This window comes from Filicampus tigris, chromosome 22, assembly GCF_054856515.1.
Source record: "Filicampus tigris isolate MCC_2025a chromosome 22, RoL_Ftig_1.0, whole genome shotgun sequence".
In the NCBI taxonomy this organism is placed as follows: domain Eukaryota; kingdom Metazoa; phylum Chordata; class Actinopteri; order Syngnathiformes; family Syngnathidae; genus Filicampus; species Filicampus tigris.
Window position 1 is genome coordinate 293455 of NC_141238.1, and position 13977 is coordinate 307431.

Consider the following 13977-nt stretch of genomic DNA (forward strand, 5'->3'; position numbering starts at 1 on the left):
GCGTTGTGCGAGTGGAGCAGGTTAGCATTAGCGTGCGGAGCTAATTGCCAACCTTACAGCCGCAACCACCGACGGCTTTAAATGAGCTGGACGCGTCATGCCGCCGACTGGCCGGGCGGGGCAAGAAGCGAAGTCGCCGTGACGGCCGTCTTGCGTTGCCGCTCGCTGAGCACGCCGAACGCATTTTCTGCCTCCGCGGCAAAAGCGGCTGTTACGGGCGCCACAGGCACATTTCATCGCTAAGAATGCGATTCTAAAGATTCTCTCCTAAGTGATAGCTCTCGGTGTTACTTCAAGATTTGTGTGGTCGTTTTGATGGCTTTTTTTTGTTGCGTACGTTTCAAAACGAGTGTGCGTGCGAGTGAGCGCACGAATAATGTATCCATTGTGGGCACTTGTAATGATGAGCTCATTTTGACCATAAACGTCATTTCAACTCAAGTATCAAGAAGAGGACGCGTCATGCAGTAGTGGGAAGAGCCAAAAAGTCCCTGTCAGCGCAGGGGGAACTCCTCAAAGGTTAAAGTGCACATGGCGGCATCGCCCAGTCAAAGAGAAAGTGGCAGAAATATGCCAAGTCGGCGCTTTCGAGGAAACTGCAGGCACCAAACGGGAATTTTGGACGTGTGCTTTTATTAGTAGCTTTGAAATGAAGACACACCAAAAATATAAATAAAAGGACAACGACAACACCGATCCAAAATGTTTCTGCTCCTTCCGCTAGCAAGAATAAATTAAAGTAGAGGAGGGAATTAAATAAAGGAATAAATTAGGAGAATTAAAAAAAAAAAAAAAAAGGCTGAAAAAGAGTCACGGTGAGGCCTCGGCGGGAGGGGCCGAAGCACGGGAGCCAATCACAGTTGCCATGTTGTACACCTCCAGGAACTGAGAGAGCGCCCGCTTTTGGAAGGTCATGTCGTCCACCTGCAGGCACGCACACGCACGCGCGCGCGACATTTAGGTGCAAATTGACCCATCAAAGATTTCTTGAAATGGGAAAAGAAAGGAGAGGATAACCTTCCTACTCTTTGACAGATTTTTGTTGTTGTTGTTGTCCATGTTTCAATGGAAGCAATATACAGTATATTTGTTTGTGTCTCGTTTTACGGCACCGACCTTGAGCTGCGCCAGCTGATGGAGGACATTGCTGGTGTCGGGGCAATGCGGGCGGGCCAGGTTGGCGCTGAGGTGGCGCATCTTGTTTGTCAGGTGGGCGAAGTTGCACCGGAGCCGCTCCCGCCTGCCGCGGTCGGGCACGGCCTTCAGCAGGGTGGCGTTGCGCAGGATGCTCTCCAAGATGTGCGTGTAGACGCGCAAGGCCGCCTTCACCAGCTTGACCTCCTCCCGGTTCTGCGCCGAGCAAAGGCGTCAGCGCCGCCCCGTGGCCTCGGCCGACGCTACCGTCGGCCTCCCGCCGCAATCCCTACCTGACACGCTCGGATGCTCCTGATGACGCCGTTGAAGGGAGGGTGAGTGCTGATGTTGTCGCTCTTCAGATCCTGAAAACGCAGACGCATCCCATAAACGCGCCGGAAGGCAACCGGCGCGAAAACACGCAGATACACCGCGATGGGGACACGCCGAAACAAACGCGCCACGTCAACGGGCCGGAAGGCGCTCACGGCGCTGACATGCCAAAATGCACAAGAAATTGGGATGCCGGAGAAGCAAAGTGAAGCATGCTTGACAGCACAGTGCCGAATATCAGCTGAAACAATGACAACTCGCGAGCCGCCCGCAAAAAGTACTCGCAAGACGACAGGGTGCATGCATGCGTGCGTGCGTGCCCGCACGCGCTGAAAAATCAAAGCGCAACTATTGACGGCCGGCGGCAAGGGTTGCGGGCAAAAGGCGCGGTGGCTCCGAGCAGGATCCCTGCGGGACGCCGTCAGCTCACCACATCTTGGGAGATGTCCTCCAGGATTTTCCTGAGTTCGGGATGCGGCTCCATGAGACTGGCCGGCGCCACCAGAGCACCCAGCAGGACCAGCAGACACAAGTGCATCGGCGGCATCGGCATGGCGGCGAGACCGGTGACCAAAGACGACAGGCGGCTGCTGTGAGACGAGAGACGAGCGCCGAGAGACTTTTCAGGTCAATTGGCTGAGTGCCTCTCGCATCTTTTATATGCGTCTTTTGCTTCATTGTGGTCTGTGGCCACTCGGCAGCAAACACCAGAATCTTCCTCTGAAACATGCTGTTGCTCAGAAACACGCACGCGCCCATGCGCGCGCGCGCACGCACGCACACACACACACGTAGGACCTTCCTTCATTTCCACTCACCTCCATCTTGGCGAGGAGACTCCTGGGTCACCGCGGTTGTCGTCGGTTTTCGCAGAAGCCTCGGGTCCAGGATGACGTGTGCGCCTCTTTTGGGGCTTGCTTCCTAGATGAGTGTGTGCGTGCGGTTCCACAAATTTGGTCAGGCCCACCTGGGGGGGAAAAAACACTCCAAGACCGTTATGACCCATCGATGTGCGTGCGCACGCGCGTGTATGCGTGCAACAAGTCAAGCTACGCTAAGCTACCGGTTGGTTAGCTGTCCATCTGAGTTGTGCGTGTGGCTGCCAAATGCTCAAGGCTAATCGAGGCCACAAGGCGGACAGCCGAGCCACTTTCGGCGGCCGCAACGCCGACTTTGTTTCCGCCGAGTCCGAAGAAGTCTTCATGAATCACTTCTTCTTTTTCCACCTCTTTTCTTCTCGCTATCGCTTTTTGCTTTTTTTTCCCCCCCACGTCCATCATCTCTCGACCCTCAAGTAGTCCATCAACGAACAAATTCTTTCATGAAGTACACGGCAGCGCAGGGTTGGCCAATCTTTTTGCTGCTTGTTCCGCACCGACGATGAAAGCGAAGGGCTGCCATTTTGATGCTCACATGACCTTCAACGATGTTGCTCCTTTCATACGGTGAGCCGTGCTGTCGTCCATCCTGAAGGAAGTCGTTTGGCAATCGGCTCATTTGAAGTTGACCAAAAAGGACGAGAACTCAATCACAAGGCTTCCGCCCAATAACAAGAGTCGCCCCAACTGCCGTCACCTCCCCAATCGGTTTCGCGTTTGAGTGTGTGAAGGTGGAGGCCTTTTGGAGTCTTTTGAATCAAAGCGAGGAGCTGCATGACTCGGCTGCCCTTCCGAAATAATTCAGAATGATAATGAAAAAAGGATGGATCAAATCAAATCATGATTTTTTTCCTGTTGCAGCAGCATACAATAAATGTTCTCGGCCTTTGAGAAAGAAGCTGAGAAGCTTTGGCCAGTCGAACAAGACGAGGCTAAAGCTGCTGTCTCCTGCTTCCTTTCTCTTCGACTCTTTTCATTTCTGTCTAATTCCTTCTTCTGTCTGACGAGAAAAAAATAAAGTAATTCATTTCAAGTTGGTATGATTTCAATTCAAATAGCCAGTCTTTTTTGGAGGTTGGGGTTATTTCAAAGGAAGAGTTCTATGATGAGTTTTTTTTTTTTTTTTTTTTTTACTCTGTTCAGTTTGATTGCATGTAGCGAGCGTAGGAGTCCAAATGTCAGTCACATCACCGTTGTGTTGCTCCTGTTTCGAACAGCGCAACAGCGGTTTGTGGTGGGGCCTGAAGTGGGGCGCGTGCGTGTATTATTTGAGCTGCTGAGCGTATTAGCTGCAACACAATCGTTTACGCAGCGGCAGTGTCAAGGAGGAGCTAACGGCACATTGGACCAATCAATAAGGATGGTCTTTTCACTTTAAAAAAATCGGCCAACAAAAACGGACCTAATGAAACAGGAAAAAGTGTTTTGTCTCTGATGTTTACTGTCATTGGCTGGCAACGCGTCGTTCGTTCGTCTCCGCGTGCGCGCGTCAAAAGGATTGTTTCGCTTGAGCGTCGTCGCGGCTGGTTGGCCAGCAGAGGGCGGTGTTGCTCGCGCATGACGTTTGTCCGAGTCTGAGGCCCCGTGCAAGTCTCCACACTACAACCTCCGGTCTTCGCTCAAGTGTGCACGTCGTGCTGGAGAGCGCACGTTACAAGCGTGCGGAAATTGCGCAATTGGGACATGATTGCCTGTCATGTCAACGACTCGCGGCCTCAGCGGCAACGCGCAAAGTCTTTGGATTTGACTAATTGGACAGGGCCCGAGTTGACAGGCGTGCTACTAAACGTAAGTTGTGCAAAGCATGAATCAACAGGAGTCCAATTAATACCTACTTGAGGAAGATGAAGATGAGGTCACAAAGATGAAGCCGGCTCGCTGATCCACGAGAGGATGAACACGTGACACGTGCTTGATCACTATAGCTTCAGCTTTTAGCTTTTCGTTCACATAAAATAAGCATGCCCATTATGAACATTAGTATGAACATTAGCATTAATTGGTCGATATAAGCCTCATAAGTGTGTGTGCCGGTAGTTTGAAGTTAATTCAAAGGCCTTGGCAGTGTCGAGCCAGTGCATTAGCGGTGACATCAGAAGTCCAGAAAAGTGTGCGCTAGCAGCTCAATTTGGCATTTGAGGCCTTGTCGTTAGCAACAGGTGTTAGCATGACCATAATTAGCACCTTTTTCTGAAGATGCTCGTCAGCCAGTCGGAAGATGGACGGGAACACACGAACGGCGCAGTTATGCGTGTCGAGTCTGTGCGCACGCATGTGGCCGTGCGTGCATGTCCTCACATATTGCTGTCGCGTGTGTTGCTGTCTGTCCAGCTAGCGAAGGGCGAGAAGATTCCTGATGATTCCTCATCTCCCCTTTCAAAACTTTCCCTTATCCAGTCACGGTTACCAAGGCGACGGCACCTTTCCCACCCCTCTACCTGGAACCCCACGCCTCCTCTGGCCGGTCACATGATGATGTCACTTCCGGTTCCAGGTTACGTGACCGAGATGCCATAATCGTCAACGCCCACATGTGATCGATTACATCATCGCCTGCTCCATGTGATCCGACGCAAAGAGGAAAAGATTTGCTTTCACCCACACACGCACTTACACAAATACAACTTTATTGTTGTTGAAAGAAGCACAATTTATGAGACATCTCCATACTGTAACACGCGCGTCTCCATGGTAACAGACATATAAATACAGCAGTAAATCCAAAATTAAATAAGCCAATAAATAAAGTAGTTGTTTGTGCGCATCAGAGGGTGACGCTCACGCAGGTGTCGTGCAGATACGTGAAGAGAATGTTCACCTCGCTCAGCGCCTTGTTCAGGCCACGCGCGCTCTCCATCTGCAAAAGACACAAAATGAGCTTACGAAGGAGTCGTCAATTTGTAATCTTCATCGCAAGATCGTAAGCCCCCTAAAAACATGACGCGGACCATTTTTGTAACATGATTGTCTGAAGCTAATGGAAGCTACACTCTCAGCTAAGTGCAGGTCTGCTTGGTCATGATGGCGCTTGAGCCAAAGTTGTACTTTGTTGTTGTCATTGGCTGAGAAAAAGTCAGCCCCACCGTGACATCACAATCTGGCAGAATGGAGAAAGGCTCGCTAACGAGCAAGGAAGGACCGGGTTGTTGTCTTTTTGTTTCCCCCGCGTCGATTTTGCGCCTCCTTGAAATGCTGCAAAAGCAAACGGCCACGTCAAGTTTACCTTGGCCAGCTTGTTGCGGAACTGCACGGCGTGCTGGTGGTCTCGGTAGTGTGTCAGGTTCTGGAAGGACAACCCCAGCGAAAAGGTCAAAAACACACCCCGGCAACAGTAGACGACGGCCTAAAAGTATTTGTGCATCATTTCGAAGGTCAGGTGGACAGCCACTCACACATCCGCGCTCTTTGAGGTCGTCGCTGGCTCTGTTGAGGTCGGAGTGCAGCTGGTGCATTCTGGGATGCTGGTTGCCAAGGTGATTGAGGATGTTGTTCAGGTAGAAGTCCAGGATGTTGGCGTGCAGGCAGCAGATGCTCATGTGGTCCTTGCGGGAAGGCAAAGCAGGAGAAGGTCAGCTCAGGCCAGCTAAGCTCGGTTCAAGCTGAGCTAAAGGTCCAGTTAGCCCAGGCCGACGTCCACGCTTACATTCTGCCCGCCGACCGGAACGTTGAGCCTGACGTTGGACTCCTCCTCCGTCTCGGAGCGCTGAGCCTGGACAACGAGAACGCGTTCACAAGGCGTCCATATGGGCACGTGAAACGACGGCAAAGACGTCACGCCGATCAAGGGGAGCGCCGCTCGCACGTTCAACAGCTCGCATTTGACGCTTCGGGAAGATATCCCGCCCAAAAGCTTCATTCATAAATGAGAGCGTTCGCACTACTGCGAAACCCCGTCGGCGACTCGCATTTGCCATGACAAAATGCAGTCCCGATTCGTTGGGAATGTGTCGCCGTGGCGTTTGCGCGTCGTGCTGACGCGTTCGTTCGTATGTCTTACGTGGAGCGAGACTTCCTCTGCGGCCTGGTACGTGTTGGGACTCCTCAGAACTTTGCTGAGCGGCTGATAGACGGGCCCCGCCTCCCCCCGCCGGACGCAGCCGATCAGGAGCAGCGCCAGCACGCCGGCGCCGAGACGGCAGAGGGAGACGGGCGCGGCGCTGCCGACGACTTTCATGATGATGATGATGATGATGAAGACAGAAAAAAAAATCAAGAGTCGATGAGGCGAGGGGCAAATGCGTTGATGATGTGACCCGAGCGAACACGCCGCATTTTATACACGCAAAGCCTCCGCCCCCCCCCCCCCCCAACCAGAAAATAGGACAAGCAAAAAACCCCAACACGCACGCACACACACACACGGAGGTCAATGCGTTTACTGTCACCTGGAGGAAATGAAGTGTCAGTCAAAAAAGTGACGCCAAATCATGTTTGTTCATAATCTGGACCAAGTGACATCACTTTCTCGTTTCCAGCGCGTGTGTGTGCGTGCGTGCGTGAGAGAGACGTCGAGTTTGTATTAATAAAAAGAGTGCGTTTGTGCCGTGCACGCGCGCGCGGGCGGGCGTGAGTGCTAAACATTCATGTGTGCGAGGCCGGTGTGTGCGCGCACGTGTTGCGTGTGCGTTGTTTGACGCGGCCGTGAGCGGTCCAGGGAATAAAATTGTTTGCCTAGCATGTTTATTGACACACGTCACGGTACAATTAATGACGTCCGCGATGACATCGACGGGACACGACGACAATCTTCCCCGACGTGACATGGCGCAATGCAAAGAAACACAAAGGCACGTACCTTCCGCTGGACAGTTGTTTCATCTGGTCAGGTGACAGGAAGTGACGTCACGAGCTGGCGGCAATCAGGAAATCTTGCTTTGTGAGGGCAAACGGGAAGCGATGTCACCGGGTGGACTTTTGACTCACCCGCTCGCACCGGCGTCGTCCCAAGAACGACCATTGACGAGGAAACGAGATTGACTTTGGGAAAATGCAAGCGCACGTTCCAGAATGAGCCCAAATCAAGGAAAAAATAACGTAGCAGATGAAGCAGTGAAGTGGAAACAATCCCACCTGGAGGAAGGACAGCAAGCAAAGCGGAACGGCGCCAGCAGCGGCGCCAGCGTGAAGGGACGAGGCGAGACCAAAACAAAATCAACATCAACGCAGAAAGAACGAGAAGGGCAAGCCAGTTTATTCAGCACCCCAAGCGCACTTTTCAAGTTGGTCTCTCAGCTCCTCCCCCAGAAGTGGCGCCGCCTCCTCCGCGCTCGCTCCAGCACGGCCGCCGCCGCCGAGCACGACGACAGCGAGCGGCTGGACATGAGCGACAGGCGCTCGTCTGGGACGGAAAGGACACAAAAGATTACCGTCAGCTCGCCGCCGCAGGTTTTTCGCACCGGTCGCTCGACGCGGAGGATAGGCAACACGCGACGGTGAGCGCTGTCGGCCCTGCGTCGTTTGCGTTCTAATGTATGACCGGTTACAAGGCGGCGCAGCCACTGCTAATTCCGCTAGCCTGAGTTAGCATTAAGCTCGAGGGGCGGAGCTCAGCGCTTGTGTGAAAGTCGCAACGGGGCGAGTGAACCGCCACCGCGCGGCGCTGCGATGGTGAATGTTCGCCCACGACAAAAAAAGCAAAAAATCCTTTTTAAAATCAGCCCAACTCCGGCAAATCGGCCACATCGGGCCACCGAGAGCGACGCGATCGCAAGACTGGCCGGGAAGAAGAAGAGGAAGACGAGTCACCTTCATCGGGACAGAAGTTGCTTCCGCAGCTTGGATGCGACCGGAACCTCAGACCCAGCTCACCTGAGCACACACAGCACCGTCGTGACATTGATCCAGCCATGGATGGAGCCAGTGGCAGGACTCACCGTTGTGCTGGAATTCGGCGTGTCTCAGGCGTCCTCGGATGACGTGCATCGGGGGCGGGGCCGAGGCCAGCCCGGACGGCGCCGCTCGACAACTCGCGGACGGGGCGGGGCCGCCGCCGCTCGCCGCGGAAACATGAGCGTAGCGCCTCTGAGCAGCTTCTGGACTGGACCTGCCCACTAGGATGGCGCCCCCTGCTGGAAACACACCGAGTTGGCTTCGGTGAACTCAAACGTCGTCGGTCGGCGTGTGCGCGCGTACCGCCGGCCGGCGTGGTGACATCGAGATGCGTTCGGTAAATCGCTCTGCTGTCCATCTCGGGAGTGGGCGAGCGGCCCCCCCGCGGAGAACGTTCACCGCCATCCTCCTCCTCCTCCTCGTCCTCGTCCTCTTCACGGTCATCTCCTGTTGCCAGCCAGGCCGTCTTGCAAATTGTTGGCCCGTTGTGGGCGGGGCTTTGCGGCCCAGAGGAGGAAGTGGAGCAGCTGCGGAGAGGAAGGGACAGAAGCGCGCGCGGCTGCCATGACGAGGTCAGGTGGCGCCGGAGGTCGCCTGGCTCACCTGGCCAGGTCCAGGGCCTCCACGAAGGGGGGGGCGCGGGGGTCCGAGGCGGGAGCGCCGGGCTCCGGGGCCGGGCCGTCGCCTGCGCCGTCGCCGTCGCCGCCGGGCTCCCACAGGAAGTTGTGCTGCGACTTGAGCTGGCTGAGGTGCTGCCTGGAGAAGTTGGTCCCCCAGGCCCGACGGCGGTAACACCGGGCCTTCTGCCGCAACAGCGCCACCTGCGCACCGCAGCGCACCTTCAGAGGGAGGGCGGGGCTTCTCACACACGCGTGCGTGCCACAAGTACACATTCGTGTGTGTGTGTGTGTACTTGTGTGTGTGTGGCGGATGTGACCCAAATGAAGAAGAAAGGGTTCCGAGAAGTGAGTCAGCACTAGGAAGGCTCCCAAAGAGTTCTGGTAAAAAGCAAGCGTGACCTCGCCGACCCCGATGCGGAGCCCCAAGCCGCACGGCAACAGGAAGTCAACATACATCACTTACTCTTGAGACTTTTGAGGAGGTACACCTGCCGACTAGAATTGTCGTCCGTCCGTCCAGCAACACGTTGCTGCGTGCGCGCGCTGCGTTGTCTTGTCGAGCTCGCGTGTTGCCGTGTGCGTTTGTGAGCGCGTGTCAATGTGTTTGTATGTCACTTTGTCTCGTGTGTGTGTGTGTGTGTGCGCATGGATGTGTGCGAGTGTGGTATTTCTGGGTGAGAGTTGTGGGGGTGTGGCTGAGGACAGGACAGACACTCTCTGCCTTCATTCACACACTATGTCACCTGCCACACCAGGGAGAATAAAACACTGGACCTTTTCTACGCCAACACCACGGAGGCATACACATCACTGCAAGCGGTCACCCGGGCGGGCGGCGTCCCGGGCTGCTCCCTGGACTCTGTGGACTCGGTGGGGGACGGGAGGATGATGGCCAAGCCGTCATCAATGCCGGACGACCCGGCCCAGCCCCTCCAGGGCACCCTAACAGCGCTCCACAGCTCCTTCAGCGACAGAGTGTTACACCCTCGCTGTGCCAAGGAGAGATTCGGCCGCTCCTTCTCGCCTGCTGCTGTCAGACTCTTGAACAAGAACATTGTGTCGTCTCTCCAAACTGGCGGACACGAGTGCAATTGTGCAGTCCTGCGCCTGAGCTCACATCGCGCAATGCCCAACATTCCCCACGACTGTAATACCGTGGTTTTATTTTTATCCAATGCTGTTCCTTACATTTCACGACAGCACTGTCACTTACTTTGAGTATTTTTCCTCTGTACTATGTACAGGCTAAAATGAGTGTTCCTCATACTTTTTATGTCGATGTATGTTGGTGTGTATATACGTGTGTATATACACATGTTACTGCGTATATTTACATAGGTTTGATCCTGAAAGTTTGCCGTTAATGTTAGACATGAATGGCTACATTATGCCGCCTGTGCCCCTGCGTGACCTCTGTGATCTTTGCTGCTGTCACACTGAAAATCTCCCCACTGTGGGATCAATAACCTTCTTATCTTATCTTATACTTTCATGAGCAAAGAATATCAACCTATTTATTTTTCTTTTCTATCTTTTCTTATCATGGCCATTTTTTTTTCCAAAGTGCTATAAATGAAATTGAGTTGCATGTGTGTCTGTTAGTGTTGTGTGTGTGCGTTTGCACTGTGTCGCGTGTGGCGTTTCCCCGAAATGAACTGTTGTGGATTGTTGGTTTCCGCACAAGCCACTTCTCAAGTTCTGGCGCTGACTCATCAAGTCACACAAGATTAGCTGAGCAAATAAGGCTAAGCTGGTGAGCCTTGGAGTCAGGTGACCACAGCTCACCTGAGGGGTCTCGCCCGCCGCCCCGCGTCGGGGACAAGGAAAGTTGGCTTCATATTCTGTCAACAGCTTCCTGTCACACACGCATGCACATTAGCAAGGCGCAATCAAACAAACGACATTAGCACGAGCACATGCATACGTGCTAACAATACACACCTGTGTGGTCGCTGAACCTGCAGAGGGGCCGTGTCTTCCCTCTGGTGGGCGGGGCCAGCATGTTGTGGGTCGGACATATTGTCAAACTCCTCCCTCATCTTCTGACTCCTCTGATCAAACGAAGGCAAGGCCGACATCATCATCATCATCATTGTCGTCGTCGTCGTCAACAACACCGGCAATTTGTGTGCGTGCGCGTACAGTGCGCGTGTGGAAGAACGGAACCCTCTGCCGGCGTTCCAGATGTTTCCGCAGGCGGGGGCCACAAGGCGGGGATACACCCTGGAAGCTGCGGCGGTACTCAGTTTCCATCGTAACGAGATGGCTCTGCGTTTCCGCGGCAACAGGGGGCGTCGGTGTTTCCATGATAGCAGGGTGTGATTTTGTTTCCGTGGCAACGGGCTGCATTTGACAGGGAGAGACCGCTCTTCTGCAAGGGCGCAGCATCTGGCACACAAATAAAAATAATAAATAAAATGCCTTTGGATCATACTTTATTTTGAATAATTAATCCATAAATGACATACGGCGTTATATTTTTTGTCTTGAAATAAAATGAAAAATAAATGAATTCGACAAAAGAATATTTCATTCTAGCTTTTCATTTTATGAAAGCGGAAAGTCAACGCAAACATTTTCTTTTACATTCTGATTAATCTTGTGCTTGTGGAATATGAGTTAAATGAAAATGTGCTGAACATACATGTGAAATTGTCACAAAAATATCAACAACTTCTTATATTGCTCAAATAGAGAAGCCAAATAGCGGGCAAGGGCTAAATGAAGGCAGCAAAGGTGACGCGACATGTGATCGTATGACTAGTGGAACATGTTGTGTGTAGCGCCGGCAAGTGGCCATCTGGTGTAGCGCAGCCCACCTGTTGTGCCGTGAGCAGAGGAGATCGAGCGTCCGCCGCGTTCCTTGCCAACTCTTGCTGGTCCTCAGCTTTCTTGGCGTGTGAATTTTCACATCCCGGTCCCGGTCTGGGCCCTGCCGGAGGATCTGACCCGGCAGGACCTGTGGTACGTTTGTGGTTGCGGTTCTTGTCCTTGTTGCGAGCTGGGGGCGGATGTTCAGCATCTTCAGCAACATTAGCATCATTAGCATCATTAGCCTCAGCTGGTCCAGGTCAACATGTGGCGGGCGTTTGCACCTGCAGGGGGCGCCGCGCTGTGAGCCCGTGGGCGAGCAGGACCTGATCTCCTTTCATGATCCGGGTTATGGTCTCTGCTCCGATCTGAGTGGACAAAAAGAAATGAGGGAGTAAAAAATATTTTTTTTAAAATCATCAAACAAGCATCAAATAGTAGTCGTCCGCAATCCTGCGCTCACCTAGGTGGTACCAGCGGCGTCCGGCCAATGAGACGCCTCGCTGAGGAGAATTCGAAACGCTCCGAGAACGTCCGTAACTTCTCTCGTATTCACTCTGACAAACACGGACACGGACACGGACATGGGACATACAGGTGGAGCATGGGACTGTCGGGACACAAACAATGGACTGGTCGCCAAAGTCGAAGTCAAAAGCAGCGCGACTGGTGACGTCACTCCTATGAGTGTGTTACTCATTAAGGCAGCAAAGGTGAAAAAAATAAATAAAAATAAAAAATAACGCAGCAAGGGTGCAAATAGCTGCCAGCCATCTCGGATATCAATAAAAAAAAAAAACACGTCACACTTTGCCTTAACTCGTCTTCATTGAGTTGGCTAGCATGCTAGTGAGCTCATGCTACGAGCTAAAATAATCTTACCGTGACCGTCATGACGTTTCCGGGCGACAAGAGAACGTGTCGGCGGGCGGCCTCGTCCGTCGTCACCTTGGCAACCACAAGTTGCCGCTTGACGTGTTGGGAAAGAAAAGAAGCAAGAAGAATGAGAAGGACGACGAGAACAGGTCGCGGCGGCCTCGTGTTGAGGGCTAACCTGCACGGCAACAATACGCCGCCGTTGCCATGGCAGCAGACTGACGCCCGCATGAGCAGAGACTCCGAAGAAGCGACGGGCTCTTAATCCGCTTTGAAGAAAAAACACTCATACCGTGTAGTACAACTAGCAAACTCTACTACGTGGACAACACGTCTCCTCTATTCGTGCGGTGTGTGTTGACCATTTGTGTTTGCTACAACTATCTCTTCCACTCGATGTGAACTACGTCTGTGTTGAACTGTATCAACTCCATTTTGTGTACTTGTGCATCCGTGTTGACTACGACACACAAATAAACTGTCTCGTACTCTCGTCCTTCAAATCTGTGTTGTACTCAATGTGCACTACATCTACACTATAGATTGTACAGTATATCTACATACTTATGTGTTGTATACCATAACGTAGTACAGTCATGTGTGCGATACGCTGTACTACATCCAAATATACTGTGTACCTCTAATGGAAATGTGGTATCGTGTAGTACTGTGTATGTATGTATGCGTGTATGTATGTATGCATGCATACATGTATGTATGTGAAGGAGTCACAATGCCAGCTGGCTGTTAGAAAATGGCACCACTTTTATTTATTTAAGGCTTTTGAAGTTTTAACTTTACATTTGGCTTCAACCCCACCCCGACCCGACCCCACCAACACACACCCACACACACAGACACACACCCACCCACACGCAAGCAACACAACGGGAAGCAGAACAAAACCAAAAGCCCTTTTGTGAGCTCCATTGGTCAACATCGTCAACGTGCATGCAGGAAACAAAAGTGCATCAAAGTTTTCTCTAGGTTAGCTTAGCAATGCATGCCGACTCAAGTACGTCATCCAGGCGTGAAGGGGCGGAGCTCCTATGTCCCTCAAGTCACGTTTGTTATGCTTGACAAGCCTCGGTGGCGCCCCCTTGTGGCCACAGGATGGCCGTGGCGAGCATGCTGATACGGCGCCAACTAGAGGCCACACGAACAAATGCTAGCATGCTACATGACCAACACAAAGACACAACCATCCCACCACTCACGTTCGCAGTCACACAATCTCCACACAAACACGAAATCAACACACAAAACCTCCATTCACAACAAACAACTTCTACACGAACCAAATGTCCACTCACAAACACACAACCTCCATACGCAAACACAATTTTACTCACTAACACACATCCACAAACAAACACAAAACCACCACACACATAAACTCTCCATACGCAAGCACACACAAACTCACGCAAAGCACACACACACACCACCTTAACAGTCACACGGCTTACACGCACAACCTCCAGATGCAACCACGC

General features: G+C 52.6%; 3 protein-coding genes across 16 annotated transcripts; all 3 read right to left on the reverse strand.

The window, feature by feature from the left end:
* Positions 1-616: 616 nt before the first annotated feature.
* Positions 617-4795, reverse strand: LOC147126283 (uncharacterized). 4 transcript variants are annotated; one of them, XM_086022465.1, is made up of 7 exons: positions 4181-4795; positions 2531-2934; positions 2286-2434; positions 1898-2054; positions 1428-1499; positions 1117-1350; positions 617-924 (listed from the first exon to the last, which is right to left on the reverse strand). In XM_086022465.1, the coding sequence occupies exons 2-7, from the start codon at positions 2669-2671 to the stop codon at positions 811-813; spliced, it is 867 nt and encodes a 288-aa protein (XP_085878591.1). In that variant the 5' UTR covers positions 2672-2934; positions 4181-4795; the 3' UTR covers positions 617-810. The 4 variants fall into 4 exon arrangements, with proteins under 4 accessions (XP_085878591.1, XP_085878590.1, XP_085878592.1 ...); XM_086022464.1 differs by having other exon boundaries at positions 1898-2057; XM_086022466.1 differs by lacking the exon at positions 2531-2934 and having other exon boundaries at positions 1898-2057; positions 4530-4795.
* A 160-nt stretch (positions 4796-4955) lies between these two features.
* il22 (interleukin 22) lies at positions 4956-7133 on the reverse strand. The gene is made up of 5 exons (XM_086022730.1): positions 6343-7133; positions 5989-6054; positions 5738-5887; positions 5569-5628; positions 4956-5202 (listed from the first exon to the last, which is right to left on the reverse strand). Exons 1-5 carry the CDS (start codon positions 6517-6519, stop codon positions 5110-5112), a joined length of 546 nt encoding a protein of 181 aa, XP_085878856.1. The 5' UTR covers positions 6520-7133; the 3' UTR covers positions 4956-5109.
* saxo6 (stabilizer of axonemal microtubules 6) lies at positions 6366-13293 on the reverse strand. 11 transcript variants are annotated; one of them, XR_015084801.1, is made up of 15 exons: positions 12488-13276; positions 12069-12162; positions 11890-11973; positions 11614-11816; positions 10937-11182; positions 10736-10845; positions 10580-10649; positions 8778-9013; positions 8478-8701; positions 8219-8413; positions 8091-8153; positions 7558-7683; positions 7269-7322; positions 7141-7194; positions 6366-6512 (listed from the first exon to the last, which is right to left on the reverse strand). XR_015084801.1 is itself a non-coding variant. In XM_086022725.1 (13 exons), the coding sequence occupies exons 2-13, from the start codon at positions 12497-12499 to the stop codon at positions 7574-7576; spliced, it is 1647 nt and encodes a 548-aa protein (XP_085878851.1). In that variant the 5' UTR covers positions 12500-12574; positions 12660-13276; the 3' UTR covers positions 7516-7573. The 11 variants fall into 11 exon arrangements, 7 of the variants coding, with proteins under 7 accessions (XP_085878851.1, XP_085878850.1, XP_085878847.1 ...); XR_015084800.1 differs by lacking the exon at positions 7269-7322 and having other exon boundaries at positions 7141-7217; XR_015084799.1 differs by having other exon boundaries at positions 7141-7322.
* Between the last annotated feature and the right edge of the window lie 684 nt (positions 13294-13977).